The sequence below is a fragment of the Populus trichocarpa genome, chromosome 6 (genome assembly GCF_000002775.5).
Source record: "Populus trichocarpa isolate Nisqually-1 chromosome 6, P.trichocarpa_v4.1, whole genome shotgun sequence".
In the NCBI taxonomy this organism is placed as follows: Eukaryota; Viridiplantae; Streptophyta; class Magnoliopsida; order Malpighiales; family Salicaceae; genus Populus; species Populus trichocarpa.
The window spans coordinates 4,910,623-4,926,172 of NC_037290.2; the positions used below are offsets into that span (position 1 = coordinate 4,910,623).

Consider the following 15,550-nt stretch of genomic DNA (forward strand, 5'->3'; position numbering starts at 1 on the left):
GTCATTTTTGTTTGTGCCCATACTTGGGCAACCTGTAGTAAGACTTGGACACCCATGCTAGGGAGAGAGACTTTAGTGGCAAATGCCAACCTTTTTTCTTTCGACACCCACCCACGTCAAAACCACTCTTCGCCTTTTCTTTTCTTTTCTTTTTTCTTTTTCCCAAGAAATGAGCATGACCTCCAAAAAAAAAAAAAAAAAACCCACAAAACCTTTCACTATATAAAAAAGAAATTTTTGGTAACCTCTCAAAAATAATTGGAGCAAGGGCAGGCAAACTATGGGAAAGCAACTCCTTTTCTTTTTTTTCTTTCTCTCTCTAGTCTTTTGTGCTACTCCCCAGCCAACAAAAAAGTGAGAAACTGGAAAAATTGATTTGAAAGAATTGAAGTGACCTTGACCCATGTAGTGTCCTCTCCTCTCTCTTATTTAAAACCCTCTAACATCTTCCCCGTTCTTTCTCTCTCTTTATCTTTTTTTTTTTTTACTACAGTGGTATTGGTTTTGTGTGTGTTTTTGGAGTGAGCGAGAGTGTGTGTTTAGCAAGGGAAGATGCCAAGGCCAGGGCCAAGGCCTTATGAGTGTGTGAGAAGAGCTTGGCATAGTGATAGGCACAAACCCATCCGAGGTTCCATGATTGGACAAATTTTAAGGTTCTGGGTCTTGCTTATTTTTGCTTATTTTGAATAAAGATTGAATCTTTTTTATGCATTTTGTGATTGTAAAGTTTGTGTTTTGATTAGGATGGCCTATGACACTCACAGTGCTGCAACTAAAGGGAACAGGGAGTGGCAAGATAAGCTTCTTCTTGTGGTTTACAAAGCAGAGGAAATCATGTACTCTAAAGCCAACTCTGAGGTGTGGTTAAACTTTTTGTTCTTCTTTTCGTCTATAGATTCTTGGATCTTTATTAGGTTTGTATTGTGTTTTTGAACTCATTATTACATGGTTTTTGTTGTTTAGGCTGAGTATATGAACCAAGACACTTTTTGGGACAGAGTAAATGATGCCATCAACACCATTATTAGGAGAGATGAGAGCACTGAAACTGGAGATCTTTTGCCTCCCTGTATTGAAGGTACTGATTTCTTTATGCAAGCTCATGTTTCTTGGATCCAACTTTGAAATTATGTTTTTGGGTTCTCATTTTGGTAGCATTGTGTCTCAGAGTCAGACTTCTTTCTCTCTCTCTCTCTCTCGATAATATCAAAGTTTAAGACTTCAATTTGCTTTGTAACAATTGTATTTGAGATTGCAGCATGCCAAGTTCTTAAAGCATGCATTGATCTAAGCTTAAATTGTGTAACTCAGGCTTGTTTTAATTTGCAATTATACATTGTCTGTAATAATTGTAGCGGAGGTGTTGTATCATGTCTAGTTTGTTGAAATGTTATTTAGCTGCCCTTAATTTGGGATGCAAAGTGGAGAGAGCTTCGAGAAGTCAACGACACAGCAATCCCAGGAGCTACCTCAGCCCGAGAACACAAGAATCGGCGTCTGTACCTCCTAGAGCTATAGATAGAACTCATGATGAACAAGGCCTTCAGTTAATGCCAGTTCACTCTATCAATCAATTGAATATTGCAAGAGACACGGCAACTGGGAATCCAGATCTTTCGGTTTCAGAGTCTAATCATCATTTGGCTGAGAATAGTAATGTTGCTTACAGTTACCCTTTCTTGTATGAGAATATCCCACCTGGCAGTAATCAGCTGACAACAAGGGAAGCCGACATGCACCAGAACTTTGGTTCAGTTTATCCCTTGTATTGTGGAAATCAATATCAAATCGAAGCGTCTGATGTGGTCTCCCAATTTCCGATGAAGACGAAATCCAACACTATATTTGTGGGCAAACCTATTGGTACATCTGTTGCACCACATAGGGAAATGGGTGTCTTGCAGACAGTTTTCTCATGTTCCAGTGCTGAAGTTGGTTCCACGAGAATCACACAAGCAGATTTCAGAAATACCCATGACAAGCCAACTGGCACACAATGTGATTTATCCTTGAGGCTGGGTCTATACTCAGACCCGGGCATGAGCATAGAAAGAAATCAAGCTCAAGAAAATGAAAATGCTGGCTCAAGCAGATTTCAAGAAAGAGACAAGTTTAGTGTTTTTTCTCAACAAAGAAACAAGGAATTCTGTTTTTTTCCTGGTACAAGTACTAGGGATCCCTCTGGGTCCTGTTCGGTTAAGTGGGTTTCAGAGGGTGATGATCAGAATTTGGAGACAACCATCAGAAAGCGCAAAGCGCCCTTCAGAGACAATGCAGAGGATGGACATTTTTGCTGGCAGTCCAACATGTTCATTGGTCGAATAGAAGGGCCAGGTTTGTAGGCATTGTTTTTCCCGTTGTAGTGTCTATGCTTAAAAATTTGAGGTGGCTAGAATTATGCTGGTCAATCCTTTTTGCAACCTCATTTTCCTATGTAGTAGTTCAGATCACAGATTTACACGCTAACAGCGAGATTGCAACCTGGGATTTAGTGGAAAAGGTGAATTGTAAATGAAATCTGAGTTTGATCTAAACTATACTGGTTAGTGACATAACTTGCAAAATTGAGACGTCTAGCCACTACCAAAATCCAAATAGGTATTTTGGGAACCAGTTTAGCACCACACACATTTATTCATTCAACCTTGCATTGAATAATCTTGAATTCATAAAAAAAAAAGATTTTAGGAGGCATTTTGGAGAAAGGAAAGTAATTTACACAGTGGGAGGAGGATATATGAGAAACTTAAGACTAATAAGGACTGCACTGAACCACAATGAAACCAGTCTATGGAAATGTCCTGGTATGACATTGAGGGGCCTCTTCATGAATGGCTACTCTACCATGCTAGAATAAACTTCTCCAGTTTCTAGGTAAATGTTCTGTACTTAAACGATTATGTATATATGTTGATTAATTCAGGAGTGAATCTAACAGTTACTGTGAGTTAGCTGTAGGTCATTATTCTTAAGCTCTATGAGTTCATCTATCAAAAAAAAAAAAAATCAGGATATTTTTTTGTGGTGAGTCTGTTCTGTATAGGATGGGGTTAGTGATGGCCAGTTTCCTAGTATAATTGTCTGAAGAAAGATAATTTTGTGCCCTGTTTTTGTTTGTATGATTTTACATTATTAGGTGTCAGCTAGGGCAATATCCCCTGGGTATGCTTGCAAAATTATAATGTGAATAATGCTCCTGTATTCCTTTTGTGTATATCAATTGAGCATTTGAAGGTAACTGGCTTGACAAAGAGAGTGGATTACCATAGAAGTAACTAGTAATTAAGAAGACATGCTAAGAATGTGGAAGGGTATAAAGTATAATTTTCTGGTGTTACTTCAGCACTTTTGAGAATGATTCAGGAGGTTACTTTTATATGGTTTCTGTAGCAGGGATCTCTTTGAAGATAGGAATATAACTTTTTGTGGTTTTAAGTGAGCAGTGACATAAAATAGGAGGTTGTTTGTAAGTTTGTTTTGCTGTTCAATTTATGTGAAACTTCAACTGCTGAGAGTTCAATGGTGGATTGGAGGAGTTATCAAGATATCATTTTGGTCCTTTCTCTATGTCTTCAATGTTTCATGGAAGAAGATTAATAGACCTTCCAATAATGCCATGCTACTTTCATTCAGGATTAAAGAATAGTCTTGAAATCTTTTCTTAAACGGCAATGGCCAGTTGGTAGTGTGAAAGCAGTGATTGACTTCTTTCTTGAACTGTTCCTTTAACATCAGCAAAAAAAATGGATGATTCCTTTTCTGGTGGTTTATATGTTCTGGAACTTAGAGTTCACTGTTTTTGCGACAAACGATAGGCTTCTAACCATGCAGCTTTCCAAACAATAGTGCTAAAAAAAATCTAAGCTTTGTCAACAACTTCCTACAATTATTTGTTAATTTGAAACTAATATGGTAAGATTTTAAATTTTTCCCAGATGTTGCAATGGTAGCAATGTGATTTAAAGATAACAAAGCATGAAATTCCTTAATGCCTGGTCCCACTTTCTCCATTTCAGCTTTTACTGCTTCACTCGTTTCTTCTGTTTTTTTCCTTTTCCATGCCTAGCAACTCAACTGTTACCCCGTTACCTCAGCATGGGCATTTATGTTGATTAGCTGAAAAGAACTTGTTGGGAGCTGCTTCTGTTTTTATTGTAGGTGCTGAGATCTTTTTTGAAAGAATGGTAGGATTCTTCATAGCATGCTCTTGACAATCATTCTATAGCAGTGGATGTAAGCTACATAATTGTACAAGTATAAATATTCAAGAGTGTTTATGTTCTGCTTTTTTTACTTGTGACATAAGAATGCAAATTCTATTTGATTACTCTTGCATGTGAATATTCTTTCATCTATTGTTGTGTTATCTGAATTCAAACTTAACCAGGCATACCTGATTGATTTAATTTGGCTGTTAATGTTATCATGTTGACCAGATGTCTGAGTCTTATGCATGAGTAACTCTACTGAAAACTGAAGTTACTGGAGTGAACAATTTCAACTCCGTAGCTCTATTTATGTCTCCATAATTGACCGGTTTGAGTTATAATACGAGTCCATTGACCTGTGCTATTGATCCAGGGGCAAAATTAAATAAAAAAAACAGAGATTTCCATGAATAAGGGTCCAATTGCTAAATGTTAGAACTTCAGGAGGGAAAATTGAAAATAGCCATTTCAGTCGAGAAAACAACACCGTTTTGAAAATCATTGTTCATCACCTCCTCCTTCATCCTACTGATTCAGCAGGAAGGAAAAAAAACTGCAGCAAAACCTGTCGTGGGCCACGTCTCCTACCTATCAGCTGCCCACTATCCCTCTCGCCCACACGATGCATTTTCAAATAGGTCGTTACCAATAGTCCTGCAATGGCAGGACTGTTAGTCACCTGTTTTTCCTCAAACAGGAAGGAACATCCCTCATCATCTAGAGGCACGAATAGAGGGCATTCTCTGGCTTTATAAATGCAAGAGAAAGGACACACAGAACGAGCAGACAGAAAGAAAAACAAAGAAGGCGAACATAAACAAAGAGAGAACCGAGAGACCAGAGGACAAAGAGAGAATAGGAGGTGGAGGTGAAAACACGAAAAGCTAGAGACACTTTTGGCAAGGGAATTCCTATTTCTTTTCCTCAGACGAGATTGCAGACTCAGCCAAATCAAACACACAAACAAAAGATCAAAAAGAGAGACAAATAGAAAACGAATGAAAACAGAAAGAACAAAAGAAGAGAAGAAGAACAAGAACGAAGAGAGAGAGAACCCAGAGAACAAAAAAAAGGGCAAGAGACAGATAGGAAACGAAGAGGGAGAAAAGGACATCGTCTGGCCAGAGCTACGTGATCGTCACCATCATCTTCGTCTTCACCCCCCAGTTGCACTAGGTAAGCTCATGTTTTCCCTCGCCTTCTCATTCATTGTTGCAAGCATGCGTGAATAATTCACTAATGCTATGCAACAGTGCCCAGATTGGTCACGCTCATTTGTTTTTTTTTCTTTAAAATTTTTAAAGATTACCATGATATTAGATATGCAACATTTTTAATAGGCAGGATTATAAGCTTTTATGTAAGATATATTTTAATATTAGAATTAAAAAAAATAAATTTATTTCTTTTAATATACGAGATTATAAACTTATATATAAGACATATTTTTTATATTAAATAATTTTTTTTATATTAACATTAGATCAATGGTTAGGTTTTTAACCTGATAAGATAAGGATCTCCTTGCTAAATAAGGCTTTTCTTAAACCTTAGATAGACCAACGGTTAGAAAAAACAATATTTTTTTAGTTTATATCAGACAAATAAACAATGCAGCATACTTCAGATAAGACATACTAGGGGTGCTACTAACTTTCTTTTACACAATTAGTCTCTTTATCCAGACTATCAGTTAGGGTTTCTAGTGATTAAAATATTAAGTGGTGACTCCTATTTTTTTTCTACTAATAAAGAACAAAATTTTTTTATCTTTTGCATCTATATTATTCCGAACGATCGTAATTTAAAAAGATAATCACCGAAACACCGCACATCCAACTTTCTGAATTACCATAAAAATTTTCAATGTTCAAATATTCTAATATATATGTGTATTATGAGCCAAAACACTTGTTTATAATACGAGGAGGGATAATTATCTCTATTTTATAGTTTACGATCTTTAAGATCTTTCAATGAACCAAAAAGTAGTTAATCGCGCAAGAAACTCTAATCTGGCAAGCCAGATTAAGAACGATATTATTTATAAAAAAAATATTACAACACGTCTTATTAATATTAATATAATTTTACAAAATAAGTTATTACACTACTTCGAAACATGCCTCATACAATGAAAATGCTCTGAAACTGGATAGCTAATAAATAGTACAAACCTTGCACTTATTCTAGCTATAAATCCAAATTCAGTAAACATAACGGAAAAGACTAATTAAGATGGATAATTAAACTAGACACCAACCACCAATATTGTTAGTACAACAAGAAAGAACAAAGATGAACTAGACTGGCAGCAACAATGGTAATGGTGGATAGAACTGCAGATAAGGCAGCATGATTATTTGGCATAGATATTGGAGGAGAGCTTGAGCTTCCATTTCCAACAACAATGGTAACCTTCTGACCCGAATCACAGTGTGATCCAATGGTGCAAATATAGTAATATGTTCCATTTTTTGTTAAATCAAAGGTTGCAGGACTGGTGTCTTCAGGTGTTCCATTTGTTTTAACACAGGAATCGTACTCGGTCTTTGTGGTTACCTCCAAGACATTATGTGGGACTATCGACCAGATGAATTCTGAGGCGTTGAAAAAGAAAGAGTTAGAACTTAATTTGCTACTAAGCAAATATCAAAAGTTATATATACTGATTAATTGCAATAAGTTGACTTAATTTGTAACTTTGATTAATTTTTTGAAATATTAATTGTGTGACCAAAGTCAAACATGAAAGGGCATGCCAAGAGATTTTATTTTTATTTTTTTTCCAACAATAGATTATGTATTAATCTTTCAATTTCTCTACATCTTTGATTCATACTATATGATATTCCATAATTTCAAAGGACGGGTCATGGCCCGGAATTCAGCTAAAAAAATGATATTTTGTCTCCCTTCAAGCTTATGGTATAAGAATAAACGAGAGTCACAAGGGAAGTTAGAAGAGGTGGCTAGGGACGAATTCAGATTTAGTAAAGTGGAAGGGTCAGAAAGTATAATTTCAATTTTGAAAGAATCATTTTGCAAGTTATTTACGACATTTTAATTTTTACAAGTTCTAGGTAGGATTTTGATTTTTTTTTCAACCTTTAGAGGGCCAGGACCACCCGGACCACCTTTTCAATCTGTCCCTTCAGGTGGTCCTGATGAACTAGAAAAAAAAAAAAGTATGGGAGTTATCTAATTCTAAGAATGGAGAGAAAATTCTCCAGCACTGATGTTCGGTAGACAATTTCTTCTCTCTTTTACCTTTTGAAAAAGCACAAAGCTTATCTTTGATTCCACTTTATACAATTTACAACAGACATAGAGCACGCAAAATAAATATTTTGTTATAATTAAGCCAATGACTTAATTTACTAGCATCAACTTGGAAACCCAGTTGAAGAAGAGAAACAAAAGGTAAGTTGCATATATATAGTATGAAGGCGCATATAATAGAGCATAGAAAATATGTAAGATTAATTCAATAATTTTTCCATCCATACATTTCTGAATACTCTATATGTTTCATAATCATTGATGAGCTATCACCGTTTCCCTAGCTAGTTAATGAGGACATGACACGATTAATCAAGCTCGATAAAACTAATGTTGAACTAGTTCCTAGATAAATAAACTAATTTAGTGTCCAAAGAAAATTAAAAGAATCATATATATGCTTACCTAATGAATCTCCAACCTCAAATTTCTTACCACCAACCCAGTTCTCATAGTAAGATTTATTATGAGGAACTCTTCAATCATAATCATCTCCAACTTTGTATTTTGTTTCTGAGGTTGCTCCCTCTAGTAAAGCCACAGCAATGATCAAGAACACGATCCTGTCTATCCTAATAGCCATATTCTGTGTTCAACAGATCGACCCTGGAGGCAAAAGCAGACAGTGCTCTCTCTTCTTTATGTGGAGGGGGAGATAACTATATACTATATGTGACAGTTAGGGATTGATAATAAGATGACAATCAGGCAAAATCTGGCAAAGGCTTGTCCACCACATACCGCTTATGGTCCTCACTTTCTTAGAGCAATTGGATAATAAGTACGTAAAACATAACTCATTGACGATTGAACGCAGTAGTTCAGCTAGCATCTATAAATTTGACCCTCTTGATTATCTGCTACAGCGTGCAAAACTTGGCAAGGGACATATATGCATGGCCAAAAACACTTGCATATAAGCCAAAACCTTCCAAGTAATTATCCTGTAATTTTCAGTAAGAAATGTGAATTAAGGGATAAGATCTACAAAATGCAACTTGCATTGTTATTTCAATTCCAAATCCATACAGAAAAGGAAAAACAAAAAAAGAAACAAAAAACAATGAAACTAAATGGCCTATTGGGCCTTGTCCAAAAAAACAAAATCAATTCAAACAATTCCCACGGGGGATTTAAGTGTGTGTATATATATATATATATATGCTGAATTGTACCACATCACTCAAACATTGGGTCATCCCTTAGATACCGGAAAGATCCGGTGATAGCCCAACCATGATTCAATATAAAGAAAAAACTAAAATAAAAAGGTGGTTTGCATCAATGTAAAATATCATTCACAATAATTTTTATTATTATTTTGATTCTTAAACCTTTTTTTTTTAATTGAGTCCTTTAATTTCAAAATTGATAGCCAATTACTTCCTATTTATTGATCAGAGAACAAATTGAAAGGAAGATGATTAAAGTAAAATGGAGCCAAAAATCATTGGTCTATTCGAAGTTGATGTAAAAATTCACTTTAGTCCTCCAATTTACAAATTGATACCTTTTCAATCTCTTTTTTTTCTAATTTAATTTTGGTACAAAACCTAATTTTGTACAAAATTCACTTTAGTCTGTATCAATTTGTTAGCATCAAGAATACTTCGTAAGAATATGTTACAAATCATTTTATCTATCAGCCTATTAATGTAAAGAGAACGGGTATTAGTTTCATGCATACCTATTAATGTAAATAGAACGAGCCATCAATATAATATCCAAAAAAAACTCTAGATATCTGATATATTTCTCTCTGAATGAGATCTCAATTTCAAGAACGGTTTCATTAGATATCTTACAACTAGAATCCTATTCTTTTATGATCCAGTTCCTTCAGCATCACGAACCCTAACTAGATTTAAACATGATACCTTTTCAGTTGTTGGGTGAATCCAAATACTCTCTTTTGAATCTAGAAAACGACTCTCAGAAATCTTTTATCCTTTTGGGAGATACATAAGCAAAACAAGCAACCTATTGATATTGGAAGACCCAAGGGATTTTTCCAATTTATAATTTCTAAGTCCAATGGAATTCATATGTATAAGAAGAAGCCTTGTCAAATAAAGATTTTTTTTATATTTTGACCATCTTTCGATTGTTAATATGATATAATGACCACTACTATAAATAGTACTAATACCCTTGATCATGATATATCAATTACTTGTTGACCCTGTGAATTGCGTGAAAATAAGATACTCCAAATTCAGGAGTCCAAGAGTTTTATAAAATATTCTTGATGGAAAAAAATATGAATGAAAGATCCCATTAAATTGAATTGGATCCATGTGTCATAACCCATTTTTGGGTTATTCCCAAATTCATTTCATTACACTGTTAAAAAAAGAAAGAAATTGTGTTGTTTTTTAACGACACTGTTCATCTCCTTCCCCTACGTGTGTAGAGGCAAGGAAAAAGAAAGATTTTGAAAATCTTTTCCTGTCTTCTCCCTTTTCTTTCCCTGACACAAGCCATATGTCATACCCTGCCATGATTAATGCAGCCATGCCCAGCCATCCTACCCTGTGCCAAGACATAGGCATGGTAGCCACCTTACCCTGTGCCATGACAGGGGTAAGGTGCCCCTCTCTTCGTGCACCTATAAATACAGAGGGGGGAAACACAAAAAAGAGGGGGAAGGATTTTTGAAAAGAAACGAACAGAAAAAACATACGGGGTGAGTTGGAAAGGAGAGTTTTTTAGTGAAAAAAAAAAACAAAAGGAAATTTTAAGAAGAAAACCGGGAAGACTTAAGAGAATCAGGGAGAACGATTGTTTTGAGAGTTGAAAAAAAAACAAAGGAGAGAAAGAAAGAGAGAAGGAAGAGAGAAACAGAGACAGAAATGAGGGAAAGAAAAAAAAATAGAAACACAGAGAGATAGACGGGAGAAGAAGAAGAAGGATCGCTGCCTGGAATCATCTCCCAGCCACCATCGCAATGCCACCTTCATTCTTCCTCTTCGCCATCACCAGTGTCACCGTCAAAGGCCGCAGGTCTGCTTCTTCCTCTTCCTCCTCTTCTTCTTTATCATCTCCAGGCTGGTCCACTGTTCTGCATGAACAGTGCAGAGTCTCTCCACTGTTTGTTTTAGTTTTCTAGGCCAGATAGTGCTGGCCCGGTCCAAAAATTTTTTAAAATTCCAAAAAATCTTTTCAATTTTTTTATTTTCCTGTGTATTTTTCTATCAATTTTGCACAATATTGGTTTGTATTTTTATACCGTAAAGATACAAATCTGGTATTAAAACACCTGGTTTTCTCTGAAATGTTGAAAAAATAAAAATTAAAAAAAAAATCTTGTTTTCATGCATACGACCAAGTCTAAAAAAAAATCATATCGTATTTTCATACAACAAAAATCCAAAATATGTTTTAGCATGCATTTTGGCTTTAATAACCAGTTTATTAAAGTCATGAGCACGAGGCCAACATTTCAAAAATTCCAAAAAAATTATTTTGTTTTCTTTTAATATCTGGGATTACAAAGTTACACATAAGATGCACTCCTAATATTAAAATTAGTTTCTTTGGTTGACATAGAATGGTTAGGTTTTACTCGATGAGATAAAAATCTCCTTACCGATGAGAACTTTTCTTAAACCATAGATAAACCAACAATTAGAAAATACGACAAGACCTTAGCTTTTTGTCAGACAATTAAACAATGCAACTTATCTTAGGTAGGGTGTATTTGGGGTGCTAATACTTTTCCTTTACGCAACCAGTCCTCGTGCCCGATCTCTAAGACCAATTAGGGTTCCTAGTAACCAAAATACTAGGTGGCGACTCCCATTTCTTTTTTCAATGCTAAAAGATAAGGATTCCTTGTCTGTCTATATTTGCCAGATATATACTTTATAAGATTGGACGATCGCTGCGACGCCGCACACATGCAACACCATGAATATAAGAAATAATGAGAATTCTTGATCTCTTTCAATATCTCTCATAAATTAAAAACTAGGATTTGAATTGATTTCTTTTCATTGACTCCTCCTAAATTTAAATTGTATTGATTTATCATGAAGATTTCTTTTCAATAGGAATTTAGTTATTCATCATATACGAGAATCTCTGCTAAGCATCCATGGTTGAATAGCAAAAGCACCCAAATTATAATTAGCGAATTCATAGGTTCAATTCTAATTGGATGCACACCAATGAGATCATCTAATAAATCTATTAGAATTGCTCTGTATTTATGGAATCTCATCCTTCATACGTAGCGAATTGGTATGGTATATTCATATCAAGAAATATGAATAATAAGAACTAGCATTCTTATTTAGACTAGAACTTCTAGGGAGGAGATTAGATTTATGGATGGAATCAAAAGAAACTTTTGTATCAAAATAAAAATTCAAAAAACTTCGAGATTGACCAAGCATTTTTTTTTTTTTTTTGCTATGCATTGTGGCCCTTTATCTTTTAATTTTATCTTATGACTAAATTCAAGATTTTATCTCATAGAATTAGGTCACAAAAGGATTAAATAAATAAAAAACACGAGGATGAAATAAAAAAAATGATGAAAATAAAAATAAAAAATAGGAAAGAGCTTCACTATTTATATGAACAATGAAGCACCTAAAAAAAAAACCTCTAATCTTTTACTTGTATATTGATCATAATTGACTATTAAAAATAATGAAATGTCAATTAGCTATGATTTAATATTGGATTCACTTTTTATTATGATCCAAAAATAATCTAAAATTTAACCAGAAAAGAACTTATTTTTAAAGTACAAAACCTTATTTGAGAATACTTGAATAGTGGAATCAAACTTAACACATAAAAGATGAATTGAAAACGTGATCATTCCATCTAATGAAATGAAAATTCTAGAAAAAACAATATGCTAATGCCCTAATCATTAGTCTAGGGTAACTTGATTAATTGGACAAGATTTTCCCTTTCTGTGCAGGAAAAACCTCCACATGTTAGCTGACCGACCATATGTAGAAGTCCACAAAATTACCCTTTTTTTTTTGTTCAAACCAATTAATTACAGACAGTCAGACACCAAGGAAGAAGAAAAAGGAGATATGAACATTACATGATCTTTGAATAATTCCAAGTTTTTTCATTTTCATCTTTTCATTGTCGTTTTTCTTGTGTAATCCAGCTTTTGGACCAAAGTAAAAGCTGATAGTGAAATATTTGACAAATTGACATTATATTCTTATTCCCCTTCTCGTATTTTAAATAAAATGTATAATTTCTCTAAAGAAATTATAGTATATGCAAATGATGAATAAATTCTTAAATTTAGCAAAATTGTAAATATTACATTGTACCAGTGCCAGATTAACTGAAAATGTAAAGGAAAAAAAAGGAGCTTTATTGTATGTAAAAAAAAAATCTGTATAACAAGAACCTCACATAAAAATGAATCACACTAATCAAACTCTCAACCACATGTAATCTAATAGCACAAAAAAACTACAAAAATGGACAAGAAAGTGGTAAAGCCAGCGAAACCAAGAGATCTGGCAGAGTTTGGTGGAGCAACAGTACTAGGTGGTGTGGCAGTTGGTGGTGAGGGTGGTGAACCAGAAGCTGGGGCAGGTGTAGGTGGTGTGGCAGTTGGTGGTGAGGGTGGTGAACCAGAAGCTGGGGTAGGTGCAGGTGGTGATGGACCAGAAGCTGGAGTAGGAGTGCTAGGTTGAGGAGCAGGAGTAGAAGGTTGAGGAGCAGGAGTGCTAGGTTGAGGAGCAGGAGTGCTAGGTTGAGGAGAAGGAGAAGGTTGAGGAGTTGGAGTAGAAGGTTGAGGAGCAGGAGAAGATGTCTGAGGAGTTGGAGTAGAAGGTTGAGGAGCAGGAGAAGATGTCTGAGGAGCTGGAGAAGGAGAAGAAGATGCAGCACTAACATTGATCATCATCTTTTGACCAGCAGAGCAATGGCCAGTAAAATTGCAAATGAAATAGTGCTCTCCTGAAGCGTCAAGGTTGATTCTTGCTGGGCTGGTTTCTACCAAAGAAATGGGACTGCTTGTGGTGCAAGCATCATAATCTGCCTTTGTCACCTTGGCAACATCATGTGCGTTGGCCATAAAATTAAACACTGAAAAAAAATCAAAAAGAAAATATTAATATTTGAAAAAAATCCAGTCTCATATTGTTCGCTCTGATTTATATAATAATAATAAAAAAAAAAAAGCATAGGTTAATTAGGGTTGTGGTGTTACCTAGAATTTCACCAACATTGAAGGTTTGGTTTGCAGCCCATGATGAGTAGAAAGCAGGATCACCAGTAGGAATGGCCCAACCTGTGGTGTCACCCACCGTATGGGTTGTTTGCGCCACTGAGGTTTGTACCAAAGCAGCTATAGCAATTGCTGCAAGGAATGCCATGTTGAGTCCTCTTGCCATCGACAATCTGTTTTTTCTGTTTAAGTGGATCCTGTTTTTCCTTGTTGTACTACGAGCGGAGTGTCTGAATATGTTAATGTGCCTCCTATTCCCTATTTATAGGGAGAGCCCAGGTCTTGCCTTGAAAGTGTGAGTAATTTTGGGCCATTGGATGGAAAACACGTGTGCGATTCCTTACCTTCGATCAAGGGCGGGTTTGTTGAAGTGGGACTTGTCAGAAATCCTTGAGATTTTACCGCGTAAGAACTCGCCAAATGTGACTTCGGTACCGTTGACTAGTCCATGATTCTGGTTGTAATGTGAATTAGAGCAAACCCATTAAGGGAAAAATGAATAAATTAAATTGTATGGGCCATAACGTGGGAAGAGTTTGGTGCAATAGAAGTTCCATGGAGACAAGGAAAGACAGGTGGAGGCATCTGAAGTTGGAGAGTTTCAAGGGAAGACTTTTGTGGATATGAAGGTGTAGACAAAATGAGTTCTACTATGCTAATTATACAAAGTCCTTAATTGCAGATGTTGCCTTTGATGTGATTTAGTTGGTAGACAAATTGAGAAATAAGTGTGTTTGGTGATATAGTTAATGTCAATTTTATGTTTTTTTTCAAATTAACTTTACTTGATTATACATAATATCAAACAGATCTTAAAAATTAATAATATTTATATATATAGTTAATGTTTTTTGTTATCATATTCGTTTGAGTATAACCAGAAGTTTTATTTATTTATTTTTGGTGCATCTGCATTTGCTTAATCAGAAGAATTAAGCATGAGGAATTAGATTTTGAACTTGGAATAAAGTGCCTGTATCGTAGCGTATGATATGGGCGGAAGCCATTCTTTATGATTCTTCTTTCCAAAAGCCCATGCCATTTTTCTAAATTTTTTCTTAAAGCTATCTGGCATTTTAACTAATGGCCTACAGTTGAAAGGACCATACATTGCCTTTATTTCAATAACCTTAAAGATCTGTGATATTGACTACTTTGTTCTTCTTAACCTGAAATTAGCTATCTTGCATAATTCCTTCTAGAAAACCCCAAAAAAGAATGGAGCTTTCTTCCATAATCTCATTTCACACATCCAGTTCCATGTACTCCTTACAACCTTTATTGCTGCTTGCTTCTCTATCTGTACTCATCTTTCTCTCTTCTTCTTCTTCTTTCTTTTCTATCTCTCTCTTTTTTACATAAGTGTTCCCACATGATAAAGATGTTGAGATTTCAAATGGATTTGGGCTTCTCACAACTGCTTATGGAGATATTTAGGCTAAATTGTTAGATTGAGGTATCCACTCTTGGTTATTATGTATATTCTCCTGCAAACAAGTCCCCTATATAGTTAGGGAATCCTCCATAGATTAAGTTAGTAAAATGGAGAGAAAAAGAAATAATCTAAAGTGGGAAAAAAAATACAAGAGTAAATTTAAAGAGAAAAAGAAATAACAATAGACTCTAGCTTAAGCAATAAAATGAAAATGATGGCAGGTGACAAAAAGAATATCCTTCTAACTGAGAGGCTAACCAATAAAGTGATTTGTATAGGATATAACATGTGAAAAATTTCTATACGCTCTGATGACTTCTAAAATGGGTATTTGGATGGTGAGAGACTGATTCTTCACAAAAACCAAACTTGAATTGGGCTAATATTTGAAACTAGTAACCTGAGTTA

The 15,550-nt window shown here is 35.1% G+C and overlaps 2 protein-coding genes and 1 long non-coding RNA gene across 5 annotated transcripts; 1 reads left to right on the plus strand and 2 right to left on the minus strand.

Moving 5' to 3' along the window:
* The first annotated feature begins 231 nt into the window (after positions 1-231).
* LOC7474686 (uncharacterized) lies at positions 232-4,282 on the plus strand. Of its 2 annotated transcripts, XM_024604457.2 has the most exons (4): positions 232-653; positions 744-858; positions 964-1,078; positions 1,399-2,534. In XM_024604457.2, exons 1-4 carry the CDS (start codon positions 553-555, stop codon positions 2,340-2,342), a joined length of 1,275 nt encoding a protein of 424 aa, XP_024460225.1. In that variant the 5' UTR covers positions 232-552; the 3' UTR covers positions 2,343-2,534. The 2 variants fall into 2 exon arrangements, with proteins under 2 accessions (XP_024460225.1, XP_024460226.1); XM_024604458.2 differs by lacking the exon at positions 232-653 and having other exon boundaries at positions 843-858; positions 1,356-4,282.
* A 1,975-nt stretch (positions 4,283-6,257) lies between these two features.
* Positions 6,258-8,505, minus strand: LOC18099931 (uncharacterized). Its single transcript, XR_002982626.2, has 2 exons — positions 7,896-8,505; positions 6,258-6,808 (listed from the first exon to the last, which is right to left on the minus strand). It is a non-coding gene; the product is annotated as an uncharacterized LOC18099931 (long non-coding RNA).
* A 4,317-nt stretch (positions 8,506-12,822) lies between these two features.
* Positions 12,823-13,959, minus strand: LOC7474724 (cucumber peeling cupredoxin). Of its 2 annotated transcripts, XM_052453539.1 has the most exons (3): positions 13,690-13,959; positions 13,077-13,565; positions 12,823-13,022 (listed from the first exon to the last, which is right to left on the minus strand). In XM_052453539.1, exons 1-3 carry the CDS (start codon positions 13,871-13,873, stop codon positions 12,928-12,930), a joined length of 768 nt encoding a protein of 255 aa, XP_052309499.1. In that variant the 5' UTR covers positions 13,874-13,959; the 3' UTR covers positions 12,823-12,927. The 2 variants fall into 2 exon arrangements, with proteins under 2 accessions (XP_052309499.1, XP_024459057.1); XM_024603289.2 differs by having other exon boundaries at positions 12,823-13,565.
* Between the last annotated feature and the right edge of the window lie 1,591 nt (positions 13,960-15,550).

Bases quoted from the DNA above. Each gene is read 5' to 3' on its own strand.
- LOC7474724 (XM_024603289.2), bottom strand. From the start codon at position 13,873: ATGGCAAGAGGACTCAACATGGCATTCCTTGCAGCAATTGCTATAGCT. The intron at 13,566-13,689 runs GTAACACCACAA...ATTTTTTTTCAG, and splicing joins CAATGTTGGTGAAATTCTAG to TGTTTAATTTTATGGCCAAC.
- LOC7474686 (XM_024604457.2), top strand. From the start codon at position 553: ATGCCAAGGCCAGGGCCAAGGCCTTATGAGTGTGTGAGAAGAGCTTGG. The intron at 859-963 runs GTGTGGTTAAAC...TTTGTTGTTTAG, and splicing joins ACTCTAAAGCCAACTCTGAG to GCTGAGTATATGAACCAAGA. The intron at 1,079-1,398 runs GTACTGATTTCT...AATGTTATTTAG, and splicing joins TTTGCCTCCCTGTATTGAAG to CTGCCCTTAATTTGGGATGC.